This window comes from Esox lucius, chromosome 20 (assembly GCF_011004845.1).
Source record: "Esox lucius isolate fEsoLuc1 chromosome 20, fEsoLuc1.pri, whole genome shotgun sequence".
NCBI classification, from domain to species: Eukaryota; Metazoa; Chordata; class Actinopteri; order Esociformes; family Esocidae; genus Esox; species Esox lucius.
This window is the reverse complement of record NC_047588.1, coordinates 26,771,086-26,793,580: the sequence shown is the minus strand read 5'-3', so window position 1 is coordinate 26,793,580 and position 22,495 is coordinate 26,771,086. Positions and strand designations below refer to the sequence as shown.

Genomic DNA, 22,495 nt, shown 5'->3' with positions numbered 1-22,495 from the left:
AGGTTGAAATCCATCAGCACCATTCTCAATCAACGTCTACACATTAACCAGGTCACATTAACCAACCTCACATCAGGTCTACACATTAACCAGGTTGTAGCACAGATTGAGACCTAAGAATCCAGTTGTTCTTGTTAGGTGAGTTCAACGCTAGGGTGCTAGAGAAAGGGAGGGAAGCAGGCCAGAGAGGGAGGCGCACGGGCAGAGTTCGGAAGCCATAGGTGGAGATATTTGACAGAACCTAAACATGACTGTCTGATACAAGATGAATCCAACTAACCCCAGGTAATGTTTTATATACAATATTACACCACATAGGCCATTCGGTGTTTATTGTTATCTGATTGTTGTCCCCAGTTAACGTGTTGACAATCTGATGCTCCTTGTAGTATGTTGGGAGTTTTAGAGTTTGTAAGGTTGTTGTACTGAGTTAGTTCAAAGCTGTGTGTTGAACCTCAGTGCCAATGCAGGCTAAAATGGCTGGTATAACCTAGTGTTTCAATCACATCCTAGTTAACAATAATACTATTTTTTTGTTGTGTATGTTATAAAAGCAAGGCTGTTAACACGGAAAATGTGTTGTTTGAATCACTTATGTTCTAGAGCAGCGGCTTTTATGTGTTGTGTCTATGTGAGAATAGTATCCACTTTGTCTGTCTCAGGCCTACTATTAAGATCCAGATTAAATGTTTTGGTTGTGATGGATGTATGGCTGGCAACGGCAAAATTTTGCTTTGTGTCCCTAAGTCCTTGGAGGACATAATCTCATCTAACTGTAATTATTACTGTAATCTACCTTTGTCATTAGAAAGTCATTGAAGAGACCACAGTAGGCTGACTGAGGCAGAAACAAACTTGTATCAAGTCCTCAATACGTTCCAACGTTGTATTCGAATGGCCTGTAGTTGTATATTGCAGCATGGGTCTATATTGTTTCAAGGTAGATGGCAGCTGTTGGGTCTAAGATGTAGGTTCCGCTGTCCCTTCTAGTTCCTCAAGTGAATGAACCCGTCATTGCTCTGTACATTTTCATGGACAGGCCCCATCCACCGTTTGGTGTTAAAAATTACTTTTGAACCCTATTTTTCCATATAAAATAAACACCTGTGATTTCTGATCAAAGTTGTCAAACATTTATAGCAGAAAAGCTTTTCAATTGAATTGGGAATGTATTAAAACACGATGTGTTTGACAGCTAATTTCAATTTTTACAATGCAGTCCATGAGTATTTGGATAGTCCCACAAGTTTTATTTTTCAGCTTTCATTTCAGGAAATTTTCATCCATGTTGGATGAACGATTTAGAAATAACAGCATGTTTTGTACATCATATGCCCCTCGCCATTTGAGGGTACCATAAGTAGTTGGATATTTGTCTTCACAGCTGTCTCTTATTAGGCAATTTTGTTTGTTTGTATCATTAGTATATATCATACAAACATATATATCATTAGTTCCTTGGGGTTTCAGGCTGGGTGTTTTTGTAAAAGCACTTTGTGACAACTGCTGATGTAAAAAGGGCTTTATAAATACATTTGATTGGTTGATTGATTGTATACAGAAGAGAGCTGTCAATGTCTTGATTTAAAGTATTGCATTTGGAGCTAATTGCTGATGACCAAGAAGTGCCAGTGCAAGTCAAGCTACCCATCAGGATGCAGATACATCTGAATAATTCAGGCACTGCCAAAACATCAGGCACAGCCACAAACATCAGGCACAGCCACAAACATCAGGCACAGTCACAAACATCAGGCACAGCCACAAACATCAGGCACAGCCACAAACATCAGGCACAGACAAAACATTAGGTATAGCCGAAAACATCAGGCACAGACAAAACATCAGGTATAGCCAAAAACATCAGGCCTGGCCAAAACATCAGGCTTAAACAAAAACATCAGGCATCACCAAACACATCAGGCATAGACAAAACAACAAGAAGAAAAAAACAATGCACTGTTTTTTACAGCAATGGCAAATAACCTGGTATGCTAAGGAATACTGCTATAGTGGAAGACCAAAGAATGCCCACTATGATGAAATAAAAACATAAAGAGCTGTCCAGCAGATCTGGAACATTCTCTATGAGATAGGCTTGGCACATTTGCAAAATACTTCACCAGCTGAACTACAGACGCTGTGCTGCAAGGTGCAACAGCACTAGTTAGCCTTGAAAATAGGAAGGCCTAAAAAAAAAACAGAGACCGAATTTTAGAAAAAAAAATGTTTTAACAGATATTATATTAACGTGATACCAGAGTGATAACAAGAGTAAAGGGTTGAACAAAATTATCTGTGAAATAAGATGAGGGGTATTATGTTTCTGGCATGTATTGCTCTCACTTGTCTGGATAAATGACCAGTGCACAGCGATGAATTCTGGGATGAATTCTGAAGTGCACAGAAACTTCTTGTCTGCTCAGATACAACCTAACACCTCTTAACTTACTCACCTGACCGAAAACCAAACGAGCCAGCATTTACAAATGCAAAGGATTTTCAACCAATTACAAAATATGACTAAACTAAACTTTATTTAACATTGTTAGTAAGTCCAATTACTTTGGGCCTCCTAAAATACGGAGAGACTATATGTAAAATGGGCTGTAATTCCTACATGGTTCACATTTTATGGATGTAAATACCTTCAAATTACAGTTGACAGTCAGCCCTTAAACTTCATAGTAATTGTTTCATTTCAAATCCATCAGAGTACAGACCTAGAACTGAAACATTTGTATTGCTGTACAAATGACTGCACAGTATATTTAATATTAGCACACTATCTTGCCAGAAATAGACTCTAGAGTTCAGTCATTCTGTTACTAAATATCGACATTTCTTGAAGATATTCTTTCATTTCCTTAAGAGGATTTTTTAATGAAAGTTCACAAAATCTGAAACTGAATTAAACTGACTAAAATTCATAGTAGTCATACATCTCGGGTAGGGTCCCCTTCCATTATCAATTTAGGTTTATACGTTTCAGTCATTCAGCAGATATATGCTCATGAACATAAATAGCTTCATGTGACAACCACACAACCCATTAGCAATAGGCACACCCTACCCAATGCAATAGCTATCAGCAAAGTTATTTGAAGGAAGAGAAAATCAAACAAATGCAGGCAAGTTCTGTTAATGATAACTTAGTTTGTACGGTAGATGCAAATGTGTCCGTCACCTCACAGTTAACAATGGCCATCCTGCTAAATGATACATAGTACAGCGATGAGTGTTAGTTTGTTTGTTTGCCAAAACATGCATCATAATAGCTTTTTTTTCAATTTTACCCGTTGTCTGAGAACACATTCTCATCTACAGCAACGACCTGGGGAATGGTTACTTTATGAATGAATCACCTGAAAGCTTGGGATGATTAGGGGGCCATGTTGGTATGCAGGCTAGTTATGACTGTGTTTACGCTGTGCAGGCAAGACCTTGGCCTATTCAAACACAGAATATCACTTTGAACCAACAAAGGCATTGGGCCTTTCTAATATAGAAAATCACTTTGAACCAACAAAGGCAGTGGGCCTTTCTAATATAAAATATCACTATAAACCAACAAAGCCCCTAGGACTTCCTAATATAAAATATCACTCTACTCTAACACAGGCAAAATGTGTAGCCCAAATGTATTTTCTAGCTTGAAATGTAAAACAGATATGGCCCTAAAGAAAATCCCCAGCTTGAGTTGAACCTTTGAATATGGGGCTCAAAAGACAGAGCTTCATCAAGGTGAAATCCCAACTACCTGTATGATGACGCCACCTCTATTGGCTTGTTCTCTATAACCACTGTCTAAAACAGATTACCTTTTACTCTAGTGCAACCAACTTTATCCACGGAGGGGGGCGAAGTGAGTTGACTCAGACTGAGGAAGCGGCGGAGGAGCGGAGGGAAGGAGGAGAGAGGGAGCAACAGAGGGAGCTGGAGAGAGAGACAAATGTGACAGATGGAGTGACTCTGGCTGCAGAAACAGTTGCCAACCACAGGGTGTCAGCAGACAAACACAGATTGAACACTGTGGGATACCAGGTGGGTGCAGGCAACTCTGAACTTCTACATCCTGACTCTAACATCAGAAACATCTCCCTGACTAACAGAGGGTCACAAAGTCTTCCTGATATTCAGGCTAACGCAGAACACCCATACTGTATTTTGTATCCATACTGTCATTTTCAGAGGAAGCCAAAGCAGAAAGTGGTGTCTGAGTATTCCACAGTGAGTAAGGGAGCACAGGGAAGTGTCAAACCTCGACCGGCACTGATACAGGTCCTGTTCAACCAGGGAGCGAATGACAAAAGCTCAATACCTGAGGTACTTTACTCACACCTAACTACTGACACACACATGCACACACATGCACAGAAATGTTCTGCCATAGCCACTCCAGTTGTTCACTCCAATGTATCTGCTTGAAAACTCTGACCGGTCTTCCCCTCTCAATCAGGAGAGGGATCAGTTGGATTCTCTGAAGCAGGTTCTGGAGGAGTTCCTTGTACCAGAGTGTCTGAACTGGACCTGGGGGGAAGACGGGACCAAAGCAACACTGGAGAATAATTGGACTGAAATTGTACACAACAACGAGGTACCCAGTACCCAGTACCCAGGAGGCTATATCATCGAGTTACGATGAATGATTACAGTATGATACTTTCTCCAGCCTGTCTTTTTCTCACCCCTTCTGCACCACTTTGTCTGCCTCTGCCCTATCAGACGATGTGTAAGACCCAGAGACACCAACAGGAGGCACTGTGGGAGTTGGTACACACTGAGCTCACCTACATCAACAAGCTCACTATTGTTACTGACGTAAGAAAGTCTGATGTCCTGCTTTCAGTACTCTCAGTTAGCAGTGTTGACTTGTCATTAGCTTTCGGTGATGTGTCTATGACAACCATTTGGTATTCTTAATAGTAGTTGTGATCATAGTGAATGTTAATTGCATAGCATTTGTTATAAAATAGGATTAACAGCAGTCTTTGTTTCTGTCATTGTTACTCAGTTGGTGATGGCAGCCCTTATCAACCTGCATCAGCATGGATTCCTCTCAGAGGTCTGTCACTGTGAGCTGTTTTATCAAATACAGGCTTTTCTGTTGCTAATAGTGAATCGTATATCATTATCAGAAAGCCCAATATGAATACTATTTTTATTTTTATTTTATTAAGTTTTTTGACCATTCCAATCAACCGTGAAAATATCTACAGATGTGATTGGTAAAAAAACAAACAAACATATGTATTAAGCCTGTTATTAAACTGGATTTTGTGTAGTGTGATTAGAATCAGGTATGCATTTTTGGGGTATGAAATGAAATCTGTTAGAGTAGAGTCCCTGGGGCATCAGATGAAATGAAGGCCTGTGGTAAAACATGCACACATTCTGTTCACCCTCCTGACCTGACTAAAACACTCAGAGCATCCGTTTTAACTGACAGAGCATTCATCTCAATCGGAGATAATTCCGCTGACTTGATGGAAAGTATCTGATAATGTGGGGGAGTGAGTTCTGCAGAGCTAGACACTGAAGCTTTGTCAAGCAATTACACATTTTCTGTTCAACAAAAAAGAAATCTGCAACAATCTTTTTTCTCAGGTGACACCTGAACAGCTCTTCTCCAACCTTTCCTCCATCCTTAGCGCCCACCGGCTTTTCTGGCAGGAAGTGATATATCCTATGTTACTGGAAGTCCGCAGGACAGGAAAGCCCTTTGACCCCCTCGTGTTAGAGGCAGGCTGCCTGCAGGTAGAGTACCCACTGTCAATTAAATCATCCGAAAGGAAGAAATGGAAAAGCATGTAACTGATTTGCATTGCATTACATGTATCCAGAAATGGTTATATAATCCTTTACCCATCCTCTGTCTTTGTAGTTCCCTGAACGGTTCCTCCCCTATCTGCAATACTGTTGGGAGGGCGAGAACACACTTGAGTTGACACGAAGACTGACTGACACCAACCTGCACTTTCACACCTACTTATTGGTAGGCAAAACACACACACACAATGCTTCATCCACAAGCACCGTTCTAGTTAACATGTTGCATGCACACCCAGATGTATCCAACTCATCATACAGTCACATTATGGTTGTCCAAACCACCCTCATTATGGTTGTCCAAACCACCCTCATTACGGTTGTCCAAACTGTCCTCATTATGGTTGTCCAAACCACCCTCATTATGGTTGTCCAAACCACCCTCATTATGGCTTTCCAAACCACCCTCATTATGGTTGTCCAATCTATCCTCATAATGGTTGTCCAAACCACCCTCATTATGGTTTTCCAAACCACCCTCATTATGGTTGTCTAAACCACCCTCATTATAGTTGTCCTAACAGTGCTCATTATGGTTGTCCAAACCACCCTCATTATGGTTGTCCAAACTGTGCTCATTATGGTTGTCCAAACTACCCTCATTACCTTCTCACTCTGGAACATCCTCGTAGTGTCACAGACAATCTGTTATCGCTCATGTTCTAGTGGTTTGGTAGTCACCATATAGGACTATGAACCACAAGACGATGAACACTAACCACACCAACGCTCTGCCATTATGACTCAGAGACTCAGAACATCCTCTATTCTAAAGATTATTAGGTCTTGTTTTTTACTTTGTGTATACAGCTCCGGAATAAAATTAAGAGACCACTGCAACTTTCTCTTTCCTTTCCAAAAAAGTTGAAAAGGAAAGTTTTGAGTGAGGTATAGAAGCGTTCAATTTGCAGTGGTCTCTTAATTTTAACCCTTCTGCTCCTCACTTAAAACCTTCCTTTTCAGCTTTTTTGAAGTCTTTATCAGTATAAGAATAGCGGACCCAACCATATTAAAAAGGTATTTTAAAAGACAAGAGGGAATGCTGTCTAAGGGACAGTTTGTAGGCTGCATATTACGAACCACCTGTGTTGCATCATCTCCTCTTTTAACAACACTCTGTAAGCGTCTGGGAACAGAGGAGACCAATTGCTGTAGTTTTGAAAGTGAATTGTATTTCCATTCATGCTTGACATAGGATTTCAGCTGCTCAACAGTACGAGGTGTCCTTTGTCCTATATTTCGTTTCTTATTGAGCCAAATGTTTTCAATGGGTGACAGGTCAAGACTGCAGACAAGAGAGTTTAGCCCCAGGCCTCTTTTGTTACAGGGCCATGCTGTTGTAATATGTTCAAAATTTGGTTTGGCATTGTCTTGTTGAAATAAGCAAGGCCTACCCTTAAAAGGTCATTGTCTGGATGGCAGCATATGTTGCTCCATTACCTGTATATATTATTCAGTATTAATGGTGCCTTCACAGATATACAAGTCACCCATGCTGCATACTGCTCCCCCTTACCATCATGGATGCTGGCTTTTGAACTGTGCTCTGATAAGAAGCCGAATGATCCCTCTCCTCTTTAATCCGGAGGATACAGTGTCCATGATTCCCCCCAAGAAATTCACATTTTTGGTTTTTCAGGCCACAGGACAGTTTTCCACTTTGCCTCAGTACATCTTAAATGAGCTCGGGCCCAGAGAAGGCAGCAGCGTTTCTGGATCTATTTTATATATGGTTTCTTCTTTGCCTATAGTAGAATTTTAACTTGCATTTGTGGATGCAGCAACATACTGTGTTCACATACAATGGTTTTCAGAAGTGTTTTTGAGTTGCTGTGATTTCCACTACAGAATCGTGTCTGTTTATAATGCAGTGCTGCCTGAGGTCCCGAAGATCACAGCCATCCCAATATTGGTTTTTGTCCTTGCCCCTTGTATAGAGAGACATCTCAGGATTCTCTGAATCTTTTAACTATATTATGTACCGTAGATATTGAGATCCCCCAAACTCTTTGCAATTTTACTTTTGAACCCCTCCCCATCCTCACTTCTGACAGACTCATCCTCTCTGGAATTGTCTTTTAATACCCAGTCATGTTACTGACCTGTTGCCAATTGACCTAATTAGTTTTGTGATATTCCACTAGGTTTAGTTTTTTACCATTATGCAGCTTTTCCTGTCTTTTGTTGCTTCTGTCACAACTTTTTTGAAACGTGTTACTGGTATCAAATTGAAAGGGGGCATATTCTTCAAGACAAAATAAATTTTCTCAGTTTCAACATTTGATATGTTGCCTTTTTTATATTTTATATTGAATATAACCATAACCCTATAACCCTAACCACATCATTTCATTCTGTTTTTATTTACATTTTACCCAGCATACCAACTTTTTTGGAAACAGGGTTGTAATTTCCATAGTTCTTTGAATTTACACTGGCATGTTAGAAACGTATCACGCAGGATTGTGGCCAACAATCATGGGAAAATCAAGCAATATGCGTCCACACTGCACAGGAACCTGATGCATTTCCATCAGAATTGTCTTCAAACTTAAAAAACTGCTTTATCAAAAATACAGCGCACGATGCCTCAGAAGGTGGCGTCTCCCACTATTGATAACTGCAAGTTTACCCAACACAATAATCTAGTGTCTCAAGCCTTCTTTGATACACCTCGGAAAGTGTAGCATGATGTAAACAAGCTTTAAGGGACTGATTGAGACCCTAAGTGCTTGTTTACATCACAGGATCTTTTCTGAGGTGGATCAAAGACATATTCTATTGCATACCGATGTAAATTCAGAAGCTGCGGAAATAATCATGCAAAATAAGTTAAGTCTATCTAGCGTTTTATTCTGTCACTCATTAAGTAAGTAAATGGCAGGGTGGGATTCATTAACTGGTCATTAACAGAACACAAACAGTACTCCAGACCTCCGAGGTATATTTTAAATGAATGTGGACATCCATTCAGGTGTTTCTCTGTATGTCCACAGTGGCTAGAGTCGCACCCCCAGTGTGAGCGTATGCGCCTGGGCGACATGCAGGCCAAACCCCACCAGAGGATCACCAAGTACCCCCTGCTGCTGAAGGCCATCCTCAAGAACACACAGGACCCACACACACAGAATGTACTCAGGGGCATGGTGAGCAAGGAACTAGCTTTTCAAAAAAATACATTTTTATTCAGTTTGACGGAAATGGGTCTGCCCTTGTTCATTAGAAGAGTGCAGGAAAGTAACACGTCCCAACATCATTAAATGTGTTTTCTTGCTAACATACACCCAGCTACATACACACACACACACACACACACATACATATACACACAAGACATGCCCTTCCATCATTCCAAGGTATTTTATGAAGCCCTTTTAACATCAGCAGTTAGTTTACTGAAACCCCAAAGATCAAGCAACAACAGTGCTGATGCACAGCAGCTAGGAAAGTCTACATAGTAGGGTTGAAACTTAGGAAGAAACCTAGAGAGGAACACAACTCTGAGGGGTGGGCAGTCGTCTTCTGGCTGTACCGGGTGAAGATTATATGAGTACAGGGGGGCCCACAGACACTGTAGCTCTATCCAAAGGTAACCTGGGACAGAGCAAAGGCAGCAATGATGATGTTATTCTGTGCATTCTCAGGACAGGTGAGTTTTTGGAGACTATGCTAATTTAAGGAGGGTTTGTCATTTGTTTTCTAATTATGATCTTTTCACGAAAGAAGTCCATGTCTTCATCACTGCTGTAGACCCACTTCACTTGTTGAATGTTGCTTTTTCGTTACCTTTGCAACTGTATCAAAAACACATTTTGGAATATTTTATTTGCCTCAGTCAGGTCGGAAAAATAGGTTGGTTTAGCAGATGTGCCTTTCCAGGCTAGTCTAAATACTTCCAAATTGTTGGGGCGCCATTTCTCTTACAAATGTTCTGGAGACTTGATTTACTGCTCTAGTATTGTCTGTGTACCAGGGAGCAATTTTCTTGTTGCATGTCTCTTACATTTTTTGTGATATGACTGTATGTAAGGTATTACGCAGGGTTAAGTCAACAGACTCCACTATGCTAGCATGCTGGCTAACATCCAGACCTGCCGCCAGACCTGCACTCTATACTTTGGTGAGGAGTAAAGATCCTGTCTATAATGAAGAGCACCACTCCCGCTAGAATCGAGTTTGTCGCTCTTCAGGAGGGCCTAGCACTTTCTATGGGCAAGTCCCAAAAAGAGAGACAGTTATTTACAAACTCCTGCGACAGTTAGAACTCAATTTTCTGCAAGCGGCTGAATTGTGTGACTCTGATGTAAAGCTTATCACTGCCCCTAACTGGGTAGGGCCCAGAGACAATTATTTAATTCCGACCCGTCTTTCTTGCAAATTTTCTTTCTAGGTCCCTTACTCTCTCTGTCTCTGTTTTACTCACACTAGCTACTCCAAACTGTTGATCCACAAGGGGGAGTTTGCAGACAAGTGGAGTATTAGCAGGGTTCGTAGTGAACAAGAAGGAGATTTTGATTTGATCTGAAATTAAGTGATTCAGAGATCATCTAACCAAACCTGATAACAGTATGATAATGGTATGTTTACAGTCTCTTCCAGTTGGCCAGTGTTAAAGGGGCAGTATAAGATACTGTATTACTAACATAAAAACAAGCAAAAGTGACCAGTTGTTCTGCAGTTAATGTTTTATATCAATGTTTCAAATAATAATTTTCTACTAAGTTAATCAGAGTGACTGACATATTCTGCATTTATACTTTCTTGCCGGTCTGTCTATCAGTTTGCATTGACTTGTATTCTCCTCACACTCGCTTAAGACACTCACATTATCATCATTCCCATCCTAAACCACCCTCGACTAGTTAGTACTATTCCAGACTAGTTAGTACTATTCCAGACTAGTGAGTACTATTCAAGACTAGTGAGTACTATTCGAGACTAGTGAGTACTATTCCAGACTAATGAGTACGATTTGAGACTAGTGAGTACTATTCCAGACTAGTGAGTACTATTCCAGACTAGTTAGTACATATCCAGATTAGTGAGTACTATTCCATTCTCGTGGGAAGATGAGGAGACAAGTGGTGTTATTGTTCAGAAGCAGGCTTCTACACAGGGCCCCTTTTAATCGTTTTAAAATACCTGATTCTCTACCCAACCTCTCTTCTGTAGTTGGCCAGTGTAAATGGCTTTCTAGAAAGCATCAACAGCTACCTGAGGCTGAAGGATGAGGAACTGGCCCTCTCTCTCTCTGCACAGAAAATAGAGGGATACAGCACGATGGAGGGGATGAGCGAGGAAATTGACAAGGTAAGAGAAAACAAAGCTACTCAAAAAGGATGTTAATACTATGTGATGCAGATCAAAGATTAGTTCATGTTAATGTCATCTACAGCATGTCAAAGAGTTCTGCAGGTTTGATTTGACATGTCCTGTCAGAGGGGTGGGCCCTGGGGTCATACGCAAGCTGCTATTGGAGGAGACCCTCAAGATCAGAGGAAGGAAGGACAACAAGGTAAATAATCTTTCGCACCCTTTCTACTAGAACAAAACCAGTCTGTGTAGATGATTCTTCCCCACTGTTACTGTCTCATATGTTTCTGTTTATTTGCCGTGACGTTTTTATTGTTTAGTTGGAGGTGATAGCCCTGCTTTTCTCTGATGTGCTGCTGGTCACTAAGGCCCAGAAGAAAGCAGAAAGACTGAAGGTAGTGCACCCACCCCTGGCCCTGGACAGAGTTCGCTGTGTTGCTCTAAAAGATGGCTGTGAGTACGTAGTTAGTGGTTATTCACCAAACAGTACATGATACAGATTATGTTTTTAATTTCATCTTTGTTGTCGTTACAAGGTTCTGAAAGGCTTTGGATGTTTTCAGTTTCCACGCTGACATCAGATTTGATTTTCCCTTATGGAAAACACCTACAACAATCTTAATTACGACATATGCACATAATTAACGCTTCCTGTTGCTGCACACCTTTTATCTGTAATGTTTCGGGTTAGCAGGGCACCAGGCGCAGAGTAAAAGGACAACAAAAGGGTTTAATAATGAAACTGGCCCAGGTAAAAAAAAAAAAAACACTAAAAAAAAAATTGGCAGGAACAAAGCAGGCAGGCAGAAACTCAATGACTCGACCAGAGGCTGACAGAACTGGGCAAACTAAATAGGGTACTAACGAGGGCTAACAACAAACAGGTGAAAAGAATGAGAACAAAAAAGACAGGCTACATTCAAGAACAAAGGAAATCAAAACAGAACAAAACAGAACCACACATTATCCTGCTGTTAAAACCTGACTCAAATTAAGTGGAATGTCGCCTGAGATAAATTATAGAGTATAATGACAGTTCTTTCTCTCTATAGATAGAATACACCAGAATACACCAGAATACACAGTGGTTTATTGCTTTCATCTTTGACCTTTTGATAAGATTGGTTGTTTATGATGAGTGCCACTTCTTGTCAGTTTTTTATGGCTGTTCAGTCACTTCTGGAAATGGCTGAACGGTCTTGAAACACTGACCACAAGTGACACTGTTATTGTAATCAGACAACCTTATCGAAATATCAAAGCAATAAATCACTCTAGTCAGCTAAATTGGGAATCTGGCATATTCTATTTCTCACCCTCTCTTTTTATCTCTCACTCTTTCTCTTGTCCTCCCTTTCTCAATTCCTCAGGTTCGTTTGTGGTGATCGAGGTGAGTGTTCTGGGTGGTGCTGTGAATGTCTACACCTTCTACACCTCTGCAGAGACCTGCTCAACATGGGTCTCCACCATTCAGAAGGCACAGGTAAATAGAGAAAGACAATCTCTTACTGTCATGGTATTAACTAAAATAGTTTTACAATGGTTTTCTGTAGGTACTGTACCTTTTAGCTTATTGGGCTTCAACACTTGACTGAAATGATACATGAATTACAGAATGAATTATTTAGACGTACAACGTGTGTACATGTGATGCCCTCTTTCAATAACTGACAGGTAACATTGCATGCGCTGAGAGAAAGAGAAGTTAGCAATCAACTAATGCAGATACAACAGAGAGCCCTACAGCTACAGGAACAGGCCAAACTACATAGAGAGCCCAAAGAGGAATCGGTAGATCAGCATCCTGACCAATCAGAACCAGACATCACTTACTCTAAGGAAGTGAAACACAATGAGGAACTCATCATTCTATCAGTAAATGGGACTTCTGCCTCCATAGCAACGGAGGTGAAACAACAAATTCAGCAACCCATGAAGTACAAAGATGCAGTGTTGCCAGGAAAACTTCACAAAACAAATATCAGTCATAGCCAATCAATGCTTGGCGGTTCGGCAGGATGGCTAATGAAAAACAGTGGCAGGGTCACGGAAGGGTTTACTATATCAGAGGCAGGGAAGAAAGAGGTTGGAGACATTAACCAATGGGAGGAGGAGGCTGAGTCCAGGATGATCACTGAACGAAGGGTGACCTGGAACCATTCCAGACAGTCTAACTCTCTACAGCCAGAGGACGCAAATACCTTCCAACCTCGACCCAAAACCAATGGCCCACTAGATGGGTATCCTGAAATAGACTACCTACCAAACACCTCCAGCACTTCCCCAGCTTCTCCAAGCATGGAAAACCATCCAAACGTTTCCATCACCATTAGTCAGATGGAAGCCCAAAGGTTTCCCTCCAAGGGATTCATGCCCACACAAAGAAATTCTGACCCCCAGTCTGTGTTACCGGCCGTCACGAGAGACACTAGGTTTTCCCAATCAGGAAAGGAGGAGGCTTTAGATGAATCATCAAGGTTTTCACGGAAGTTAAAGTCGCCTCGGTTACGTAGAAGAAAACTAATGTCGGCTAGCCCGTCTATGTCATGGACACCTCTGGCAGCTGACGGCTCTGGGATGGGCCAACCTGCCCCACATACAAACTCTTCCTCAAACTCAGACTCAGACTATAACCAGAAGCTCAGGGATTCGAGACCGAGACCAGACCCTCACCTGGTGCTCAATCTGGGCTCCGTAAATAAGAATAAAGGGGTGTTCTGGGACAAAGATTTCTGCCCCGGGCTCTATACTTTTACTGATACAGAGATGCCCAACAGAAAACCTAAAGAAACAGTAAACACCCAAAAAAGGTCCATGGTGAAGACCCAAAGAAGCGCATCCATAACAGACATCGTCCTTCATGATGGATCTCCCCTGACCTCAGCCAGGCACACCAATTTGAGGATAGCACCATCACCCCCGCCTGGTTTGGACCCATACCTACACCCCTCTCCCGTGGAGGCCATTCTGTACCGGGCCAAGGAAAGAAAGAAGGACGGAGGGAAAAGAGAGGATAAGGGGAACTCCACAGCATGGGAACTCCTGCCTTCTCCAGCCTTCTCAACCACTCCTCTCGAGTCACCCAACAATGGGGATGGAGAGTCGGATTGGGAGGAGGTGGAGCTGGTCAGATGCCGTGCTCCATCGGTCAGTCAGAAATGGATAGAGGAGAGGGTTGATGGAGATGTGGATGAGGAGGAGAAAAACAAGTGAGTTTTACATTAACAAAATCTTTAATGCTGTGTGCACAGTCAGTTCCATGCACAGACATGATTTGTCAGTCTGTTGGGTGTGGGTGGGTGATGGTCACTGTAAGGTGTGTGTGGGTGATGGTCACTGTAAGGTGTGTGTGGGTGATGGTCACTGTAAGGTGTGTGTGGGTGATGGTCACTGTAAGCTGTGTGTGGGTGATGGTCACTGTAAGGTGTGTGTGGGTGATGGTCACTGTTAGGTGTGTGTGGGTGATGGTCACTGTTAGGTGTGTGTGGGTGATGGTTACTGTTAGGTGTGTGTGGGTGATGGTCACTGTAAGGTGTGTGTGGGTGATGGTCACTGTAAGGTGTGTGTGGGTGATGGTCACTGTAAGGTGTGTGTGGGTGATGGTCACTGTTAGGTGTGTGTGGGTGATGGTCACTGTAAGGTGTGTGTGGGTGATGGTCACTGTAAGGTGTGTGTGGGTGATGGTCACTGTAAGGTGTGCGTGGGTGATGGTCACTGTAAGGTGTGTGTGGGTGATGGTCACTGTAAGGTGTGTGTGGGTGATGGTCACTGTAAGGTGTGGCTGGGTGATGGTCACTGTTTTCTGTTACTGTAAAAGGTGTTTTGTGTTCTTTTTTATATCATGCACACAGGCTGATTACTCAGTTGATTCAAATTGTTCTTCTTGCTTGTTCCATTACCAGTCATAACCATGATACGCCTGAAACTATGTGACGTCAGGACAATCTTGTGAAAACAGATCAAGCCTGATTGATGGTCTTGCTGTAAAATGTGTTGATGTCATACCAAAAGAGATAAATCTGATGACTAAGTTTTCGGCAATTCAGTTCATACAGTTCATTCTCTCTCTTTGATCTAGCCCTGCCTTCCCTGATGGTGCCAGTGTTGATTGGTCAGGATGGTGTTTGGATGCTGACGAGATTCTGCGTCCGCTGCCTCTGGAGGACAGTGGTGTTGGGGTTGATGAAGAGATGTATTTAATAAGAGAGGGGAGAGAGCATGGGTTCAATCGGCTTTTGTCCGTGAGGGATTCCCTCAGAATTGCCCGGAAGGAGGACAGAACGATAAGTCAGGTGTAGTTCTGAGCCGGACTAACCATTCCTCTGCCTTTGGTTCCCCTGCTGTTGCATAGCTGTGTGGCGGTGCTGTCGGGACCCAGATTCTGAGTGGGCGGAATGACTGACGGGCCTTGATAAAGACAAGCCAAAGGTCATGGATGTTCATCAGCTTGATCTTATCCTTAAAATATGAAAAAATGGATGCAAAAATTATATCATGGGTATTGGTAACCCTAGGAATTCTAATTTACCAAGTCAATAGAAGGATCTTCCCACTGATAAATGCCTTTTTTATGTTCATCTCAGTCATTAAGAACTCTTCAGTGGTCATCTATGACTTGTTTTACTTGATGTATGCCCTTACTCATCTGTCGAAATGGGGAAGATGTGAGAAAACACAAATGACATGGTTGAAAGGATCTGGTCCTTCATAAATTAGTGGTTACTATATCACGTGTTCTTCATTTGGGTTAGTTTTGGATCAGTTGTTCTTTTCTTTAACATTTAAAGCCTGCAATGCACACTGGGTAGTAGGCTTTGTGTTTCTCTCAGAAATATCTTTAAGAAGGTTCTAAACAGGACTGATCTAAAGATACAAGGACCAGCATGGGGTGGTAACAAGAACAGGATTGTGGCTTTGTTAAAATAATGTTGGTTAATAGCTTATGAGGAAACGTTTATGAAATAATCCATTACTTTCTATGGATAGATTTTGGTTAAGCTACTTCGAAACGAATTCACCATGTCTCAGAATTTGATCCTATATAGGTTCTAGACAATTACTTTAATGGTTAACTCTAAAGATTGACTGCCTCTGTGCAGATTGTCAGGGGGATAACTTGTGCAGTGGTTAACTGGCCTCGTTTTTCTAACCATTTCATTTGAACAGTGCACTGTGCATATCCACAGCAACAAGCAACTGGAACTAAGTTATTCTATGTTAAGCAACACTGTAAGTAATGTTAAGTAAAACCTCTACATTTTGTTGAGGAGGGGAAAGAGTGGATGGATAGGGACCAACAAGGAAGGATTTGCTTAACAACAATTTTATTCTATTTCATATCACGCTGTTGATTGAAGGAGCTGATTGCCACCCAAATTTGCCCGTAATGCCGATGTTAGGACATTAACTGTAAGGAATGTCTGAGTGATTCATTTTGTGATGGAGTCATCGACACGTTCTTCAAACTCAGAAATGTCTTTACTATGCTATTAGAGCTGCACACTTGTGCAGTTGTTTGCATTTGTACTTTTTGATGTTGTGTCTGTTAACTTGCTGTGTAAATGCTGTGTAGATAGACTGGCATGTTTGTTTAAAGTTTATTGTAGTGTTTTTTATTTAAATTAGTAACCACTCCTTTATTTTATTGTGACCCATTTGCTCTGTCTGATTTAGAGTTTATATATCGTAATAAAAAGATTGAGATATAGAGCAATATGTTGATATCATTTTATTAGAAAAGTATTGGGAATATGTGGTTTATGTGCAGGTAGTGTCAAACAGGGCACATATATACAGAATTAATTATATACAATTATATACAAAGTAAGGAATGGAAGTACTGCTAAAATACTGTATGGGACATAAGGCACATGCAGAACATTTGAATCATCTCCCAACTAATAGTATCCATGATTATGTCATATGATCACTTTTAAAATGTAACATGGCTTCTCAGCGTGACCGACAGGAGACTCCATGCTCTATTTTGACATCTGGTCTGCTTTCACTTGGTTTCTCTCTCTGTCCTCTCTCTCATTAGCGGTTGAGTGAACAATGGTCTCCAGGGCAGGATACTGCAGGATCATTTTACGCTGAAAGCAAAATATATAAATATAGATTAAAAATACATTTACGTGAACACTTTTACAGTGCATTATCAATGTCAGTATGTCTTCACGAGACGGACAAGCAGCTGAAGTCTGACGTACTCTGCGATGGTTCTTGTACATCTGCACCAATACCAACAGCAGCACCAAGAGACAGAAACCCAGGCTGACCACCACAACTTTGATACTGGAAGCCTCGGGTTCAGCCTCTCCCATCAGACCACCTGATGAAGACATGAGGCAATTACGAAAAAATAGTTTTGCATGATATCTGTTGCAATATTCTATTTAATATTCATATGTCTTTAAAAAATTGGAAATCACTGGACTCACTCATCTGAGGTAGGTGGAATGTTGCGTTCCCAAGAACTCCTTGTTTTCCATGGAATCGACAAACCCATTGGTCGGTGTAACTGTCTATCACCCTGCTGATCCTCAGGTCCTTCCCCGTCTGGATGGAGCTCACTGACTGTGTGCTATTGCTATTGTTTGGGTTCACTCTGACCCAATCGTAGTCAATGACCCCGCTGGCGTTGCTGAGGTGACAGGTCAATGTGAACGAGGCCTTCTGGGTTGATGGTTCATTGACGAGCACTGAGTATAGGGAACACACATAACCGTGTTAGCGTCATGATTGCTAATTTTAAAGCACCATTTGTACATATTGTCTTTAACATTCAGCTAACATTTGAGCCACTCAGTGAACCAGGCTAACATGGAGGATGCTACAAAGAGGATTCAACCATTCATCTTATAGATCCCTGTCCAGATGTGATATGTCCTCATTGACGTACCGTGGGCGGTCACCAGCTGCATCTCCCTGGCCATCAAACGTCCCTCCACAATCGCAGAGCACCTGTACCTGCCCCCATCTTCCTGCCTCACCTCCTCAATATGCACCGACACATCCCAGGGGGGGAGGGAGGGCAGGGTGGACTGCTTAAAAGAGGGAGACAGCGGGAGAACAGAACCAAGGGTGTCCAGCTTCTCCCAAACCGAATGCAATGGGGTGAGTCCATGGGAGAACACACAGGGGAGGGTGACGGCAGACCCCACCTCAGCGTATACCTTGACGCTGTCACCAGAGGGACTGACGATACCTGACAGAGCAGAGAGATGGAGGACAGGCGATGAAGGAAAGAGATACTCAGTATTTCAATATATCATATCAAAGAATGAAGTAGCTTTATCTAACGCCTTTTTCTTTCCAACATGACACGACTGTCTGATTTCTCACCTCTCACTGTTAAGGCTGCGGAGGAATTTCCTTGTTTCTTCCCGTGGGAGCTGATAACACAGCTCCAGTTCCCCGCCATGCTCGCCGAGGCCTTTCCCTCTAAAACACCCACCTGGGTTGTCCGAAGGGCATAACCTGAGCCTTCAGGATTAACCATCTCCTCATTGAGCTTCCAGCTCACTGTCACCCCTGCTGGCCATGGGTGAACACTGCAGAATATCTTGATGTTGATGCTCTCTAGTGGAGCCTGTGGGGAGATGGACACTGTGAAAGACAGAAGGGTGGGGTAAGAGATGTTAGTCATATTCGACGGTTTAGGATGTGGAAATATTCAAAACGACTACCACTATTACTGAAAGAAAGGCAGCATTTACTTTCCATGTTGAATTTCATGTAGGTTTCTGTTAATACCTTTGATGACCCTCAGGAGAACTTTTTGGGAGATGGATTTCTCTCTGTCCAGAACCGTGCAGGTGTAGTTTCCTCCATCCTCTCTGCTCACGTTGTTTATATACATGGTGTACTCTCCAGCGCCGACCTGTGAGTGGGGGATCTGGACACGCTTTGCTCCCGAACCCCGGTACTCCAGTCCACTCCTGGACTTTCTCCACAGCGTCCTGGATGAACAAGGAGAGTCGGTGCGTTTGGAACGCGTCAGACAAAATGCATTCTTAACCCATAACGTGATGCTTCTGCCACAGATGAATTGGGGGGTGGGGGGCGGGGGGGGGGGGGGGGTCAGAGTAAGAGGATGAGAAGACGACACGGAGAGACCGAGAGAAAAGCAACCTTACCCCTTAGAGTCCCTGCTCCAGTGGACGACGGCTGCGGAGAGGGATGAGGGACGACACACGCAGGGCAACGCGGCCTGGGACCCTGCCTCGGCGTACACCTCGGAGTAACCCGACTGACACTGACACCATCCACCTGAACAGACACACGCCGTATGAATCCACAATCCCCTCATCCAGCCACACACAAAACATCAGAGCATGGCATGATGTGCATTTAAAGATCTCGTTTCTATTGATCGATGAACTTCGTAAAACAATCATTTTTCAATCGTCTGGAGGATCTCACCTCTCGCCAACAGTGACATTCCCCAGAAAACGATAAACTGCCACATGGTCTCTGGTTTTCTTCCTTCTGGTAATCTTTTTTTTGGTCTCCTTTTCTATCTCCGCTGTCTTAGTGCTCTCTGCTGCTGTCTGTGAGTCTCTGTGAATTTGGGTGAGGGATTATAAAGGCCTGTAGGTGTGCGGTAGGAAGGAGGAGGAGGTGTCAGAGCAGGTAGTCCCTCTTCTAGTCATGTGTCATTAGTCACGAAGCCATCTTTGATGCGGTTTGTGGCAGTCTCACTGACGCAACATGGAAACTGTCAGACAGCCACATAAACAGGGAATCCTACAAGATCCCACGGATTCTCTATTTTTCTCTTTCTCTTTCTAACTCTTTTGATCTCTCTCACACTTTTCTGCAAAGTTGAATTTGATATATTACTACTTTATCTCAAAGGTTCAGAGTGGTAAACAAATCATTGCATTACGAAAAGATGCATCCCATCATCAGAAACATGCAGCGGTCTCTCTGATTCACAATATTTCCTGTACAGAGTTCTCCATAATTAGTGGGGTAAGACAGTGAAGCATTCTTTATTCTTTTGACTCTCTGTACTCCAAGTATTTGGAGTGGTTGAACTATAGATTCTCAGATGTTATAGTCTAAGTCATTCTGCTGGTGAAATCTTATGCAGATGGTAGAGGCTGACTTTTATTGACACCTCTTGTTGACAGATTCTCATATTGGCGGATACCAGTAGTTAACTCTAAAGGTAAATGAAAAACCTATAGTCAAGACTAGACATTAACAGCTTCCTTTAACAGCACATATTATGATATATAACCCAACTGACTAACCAGAAAGGCCTGTCAAGCCATAGGTCACATTATTTTTGGAGCCCTGAAATAGGGGCACTTTGTATAAAAGTGTGGTTCTAGATGGTAAAACCAATAAGTAAAATGAATTCCCTCAAATAACAGCTGACAATTAATATTTTGTTTAAAATCCAAACTTTTGGAATATAGATAATAATAATAATAATTACAGAAGGCATTATATTTTTCAGTATTGACAGAGAGACACTAATATGTATTATTCTATGGTTTCTACACAGGGTAACTTACAGGAAGGATTGGGTTGCTGAAAGTGTGCACGGTCTAACCACTGTATCCTTCCCCAGTAATCAACGTATGGTGCTAAAGACTGTCAGGAACCAGCTCATCTGCATTCAAAAGCTGAGAGAGAGCCTTCCAGTAATACAAGTCACTGCAAGGTGGTTGGTGTTGTTTTGATGGAGAATACATGATGATGAAGAAGATGATGTCTTTCTAGCTCTCCTATTCAGATGGGTAGGGCGATTTTACAATATTTCAGTCAGCTTCTACCATGCCACCTATAACGCTCTGTCTTTTTTGGAAAGACTTTGTCAGACAGACCCCAGAATGTGAAACCCCTCTGACATCTGTTACAGTACTGAATCACCTTGAATATTATTCAACATTTAGTATTTGGTTGTTATGCTTGTCACCTGGGACTGGGATTTTTTTTACAATCAAAATAAATAAGGAATGCTGTTCAGCTTAAAAAGGGGTTTTATTAAATCTTTACAGGGCCTTAATATCCATTAAATAAACGTGTCACAATAAAGTGGCACATGCTCTAAAGTCAAATCAGGTTAGAACATCGCTCCAAAACATGTATAATAGCCATAAACGTGAGGAAAGTTAATTTATTTCTTCTGGAAGCAAGAAAACGTTAAATGGATGACAATGGTGCACACGGCATTACGATAATGCTTACCAAGTGGTGTGACAACCTGTCAGGTTTGGGAAACCACACGTCCTCACGTCCCTGCTCACAGATCAGCTGCAGAATGTTGGGACCTTTAACACATACAGCAGCCACACCCTGGTTTTAAGCACGTCAACAGAAGAGGAATACAGGGCTGTCTCGGGTTGGACAAGTCCTAATCATGTTGGCTGTAACTCATATATACACACTATTATTTTAGATCGATCTGTCCTTTCTCAGTCCCAATTTTTTTTTTTATGCTGCACTGGTTTATGTGACTGCAGACTTGGGTCAGTATGAGTACTGTATATGATGAGATATAGTTTTAGATCCAGTGAATGCTCCCTCAAATTTTTCTGTCATGTTGCTGAATCTTAACAGGGCCTGAGCCCTGCCACCATGCCTCAGGACTACCTGGCCAGATGATTCCTAAATGTCCCTGTACCAAGTTATCCTGTTTGTGCAGACGACGTGGATACTGCCTAAAGACACAGTTCAGCTGAATTTATTGACCCACTGCTCACTGGAACACAAAAAATGTATATGTGACCCAAAAAGGTAAACGTACTCTTAGAGCCTGACTCCTCTCTGGGTTTCTTCCTAGGTTAACGACCTACTAGGGAGTTACTCCTAGATACTGTGCATCCATTTCAAGTTGTTGCTAGCTCTTTGTGGTTTTAGGCTGGGTGTATATATGAGCCCTTCGTGAGAGCTGCTGATTTAAAAAGGGCTGTATAAAATACATTTTATTGATTGCTTGATTTACTTTCACTAGTTGTTGGCAACTTTGATAAAGTTGAGCAAAAAACCTCTATGAAATAAACTACTCAGGAAATGAGCTTATGTAAAAAATATGGTGAAACTATATTATTCTATACTGTGTTTATTTTTAACAGGTAAAAAAAAAATCAAAAAGACAGGGCTGATAACAGGGCTGCTTTTTTAAGAACAAATCAGTTTAATCCAACAAATCACTAAGATCACTAACTTACATCATAGACTATTACAAACTACTTTAAATAAAGGTTAACAGTTTTAGCTCATCAGTGGCACTACAAGTGGACAGTGGATTTATGTGTTTTTGGCACTTAGTGCCCTCTGGCACCGTTCACCAAAACACATTACGTGTGCACTGGATTAAATGTTTTCACACAAAATA

At 41.9% G+C, this 22,495-nt stretch overlaps 2 protein-coding genes across 2 annotated transcripts; one reads left to right on the top strand and one right to left on the bottom strand.

Moving 5' to 3' along the window:
• The first annotated feature begins 200 nt into the window (after positions 1-200).
• Positions 201-16,851, top strand: plekhg6 (pleckstrin homology domain containing, family G (with RhoGef domain) member 6). The gene is made up of 15 exons (XM_010884983.4): positions 201-285; positions 3,834-4,044; positions 4,192-4,326; positions 4,460-4,597; positions 4,726-4,821; positions 5,015-5,065; positions 5,608-5,757; positions 5,885-5,995; positions 8,826-8,975; positions 11,002-11,139; positions 11,225-11,344; positions 11,463-11,595; positions 12,513-12,625; positions 12,817-14,351; positions 15,221-16,851. The coding sequence occupies exons 1-15, from the start codon at positions 266-268 to the stop codon at positions 15,438-15,440; spliced, it is 3,321 nt and encodes a 1,106-aa protein (XP_010883285.2). The 5' UTR covers positions 201-265; the 3' UTR covers positions 15,441-16,851.
• Positions 16,852-16,857: 6 nt separating this feature from the next.
• LOC105019073 lies at positions 16,858-19,682 on the bottom strand. The gene is made up of 8 exons (XM_010884984.5): positions 19,567-19,682; positions 19,281-19,413; positions 18,898-19,103; positions 18,487-18,750; positions 18,044-18,349; positions 17,583-17,843; positions 17,352-17,473; positions 16,858-17,234 (listed from the first exon to the last, which is right to left on the bottom strand). Exons 1-8 carry the CDS (start codon positions 19,610-19,612, stop codon positions 17,124-17,126), a joined length of 1,449 nt encoding a protein of 482 aa, XP_010883286.1. The 5' UTR covers positions 19,613-19,682; the 3' UTR covers positions 16,858-17,123.
• Positions 19,683-22,495: the final 2,813 nt, after the last annotated feature.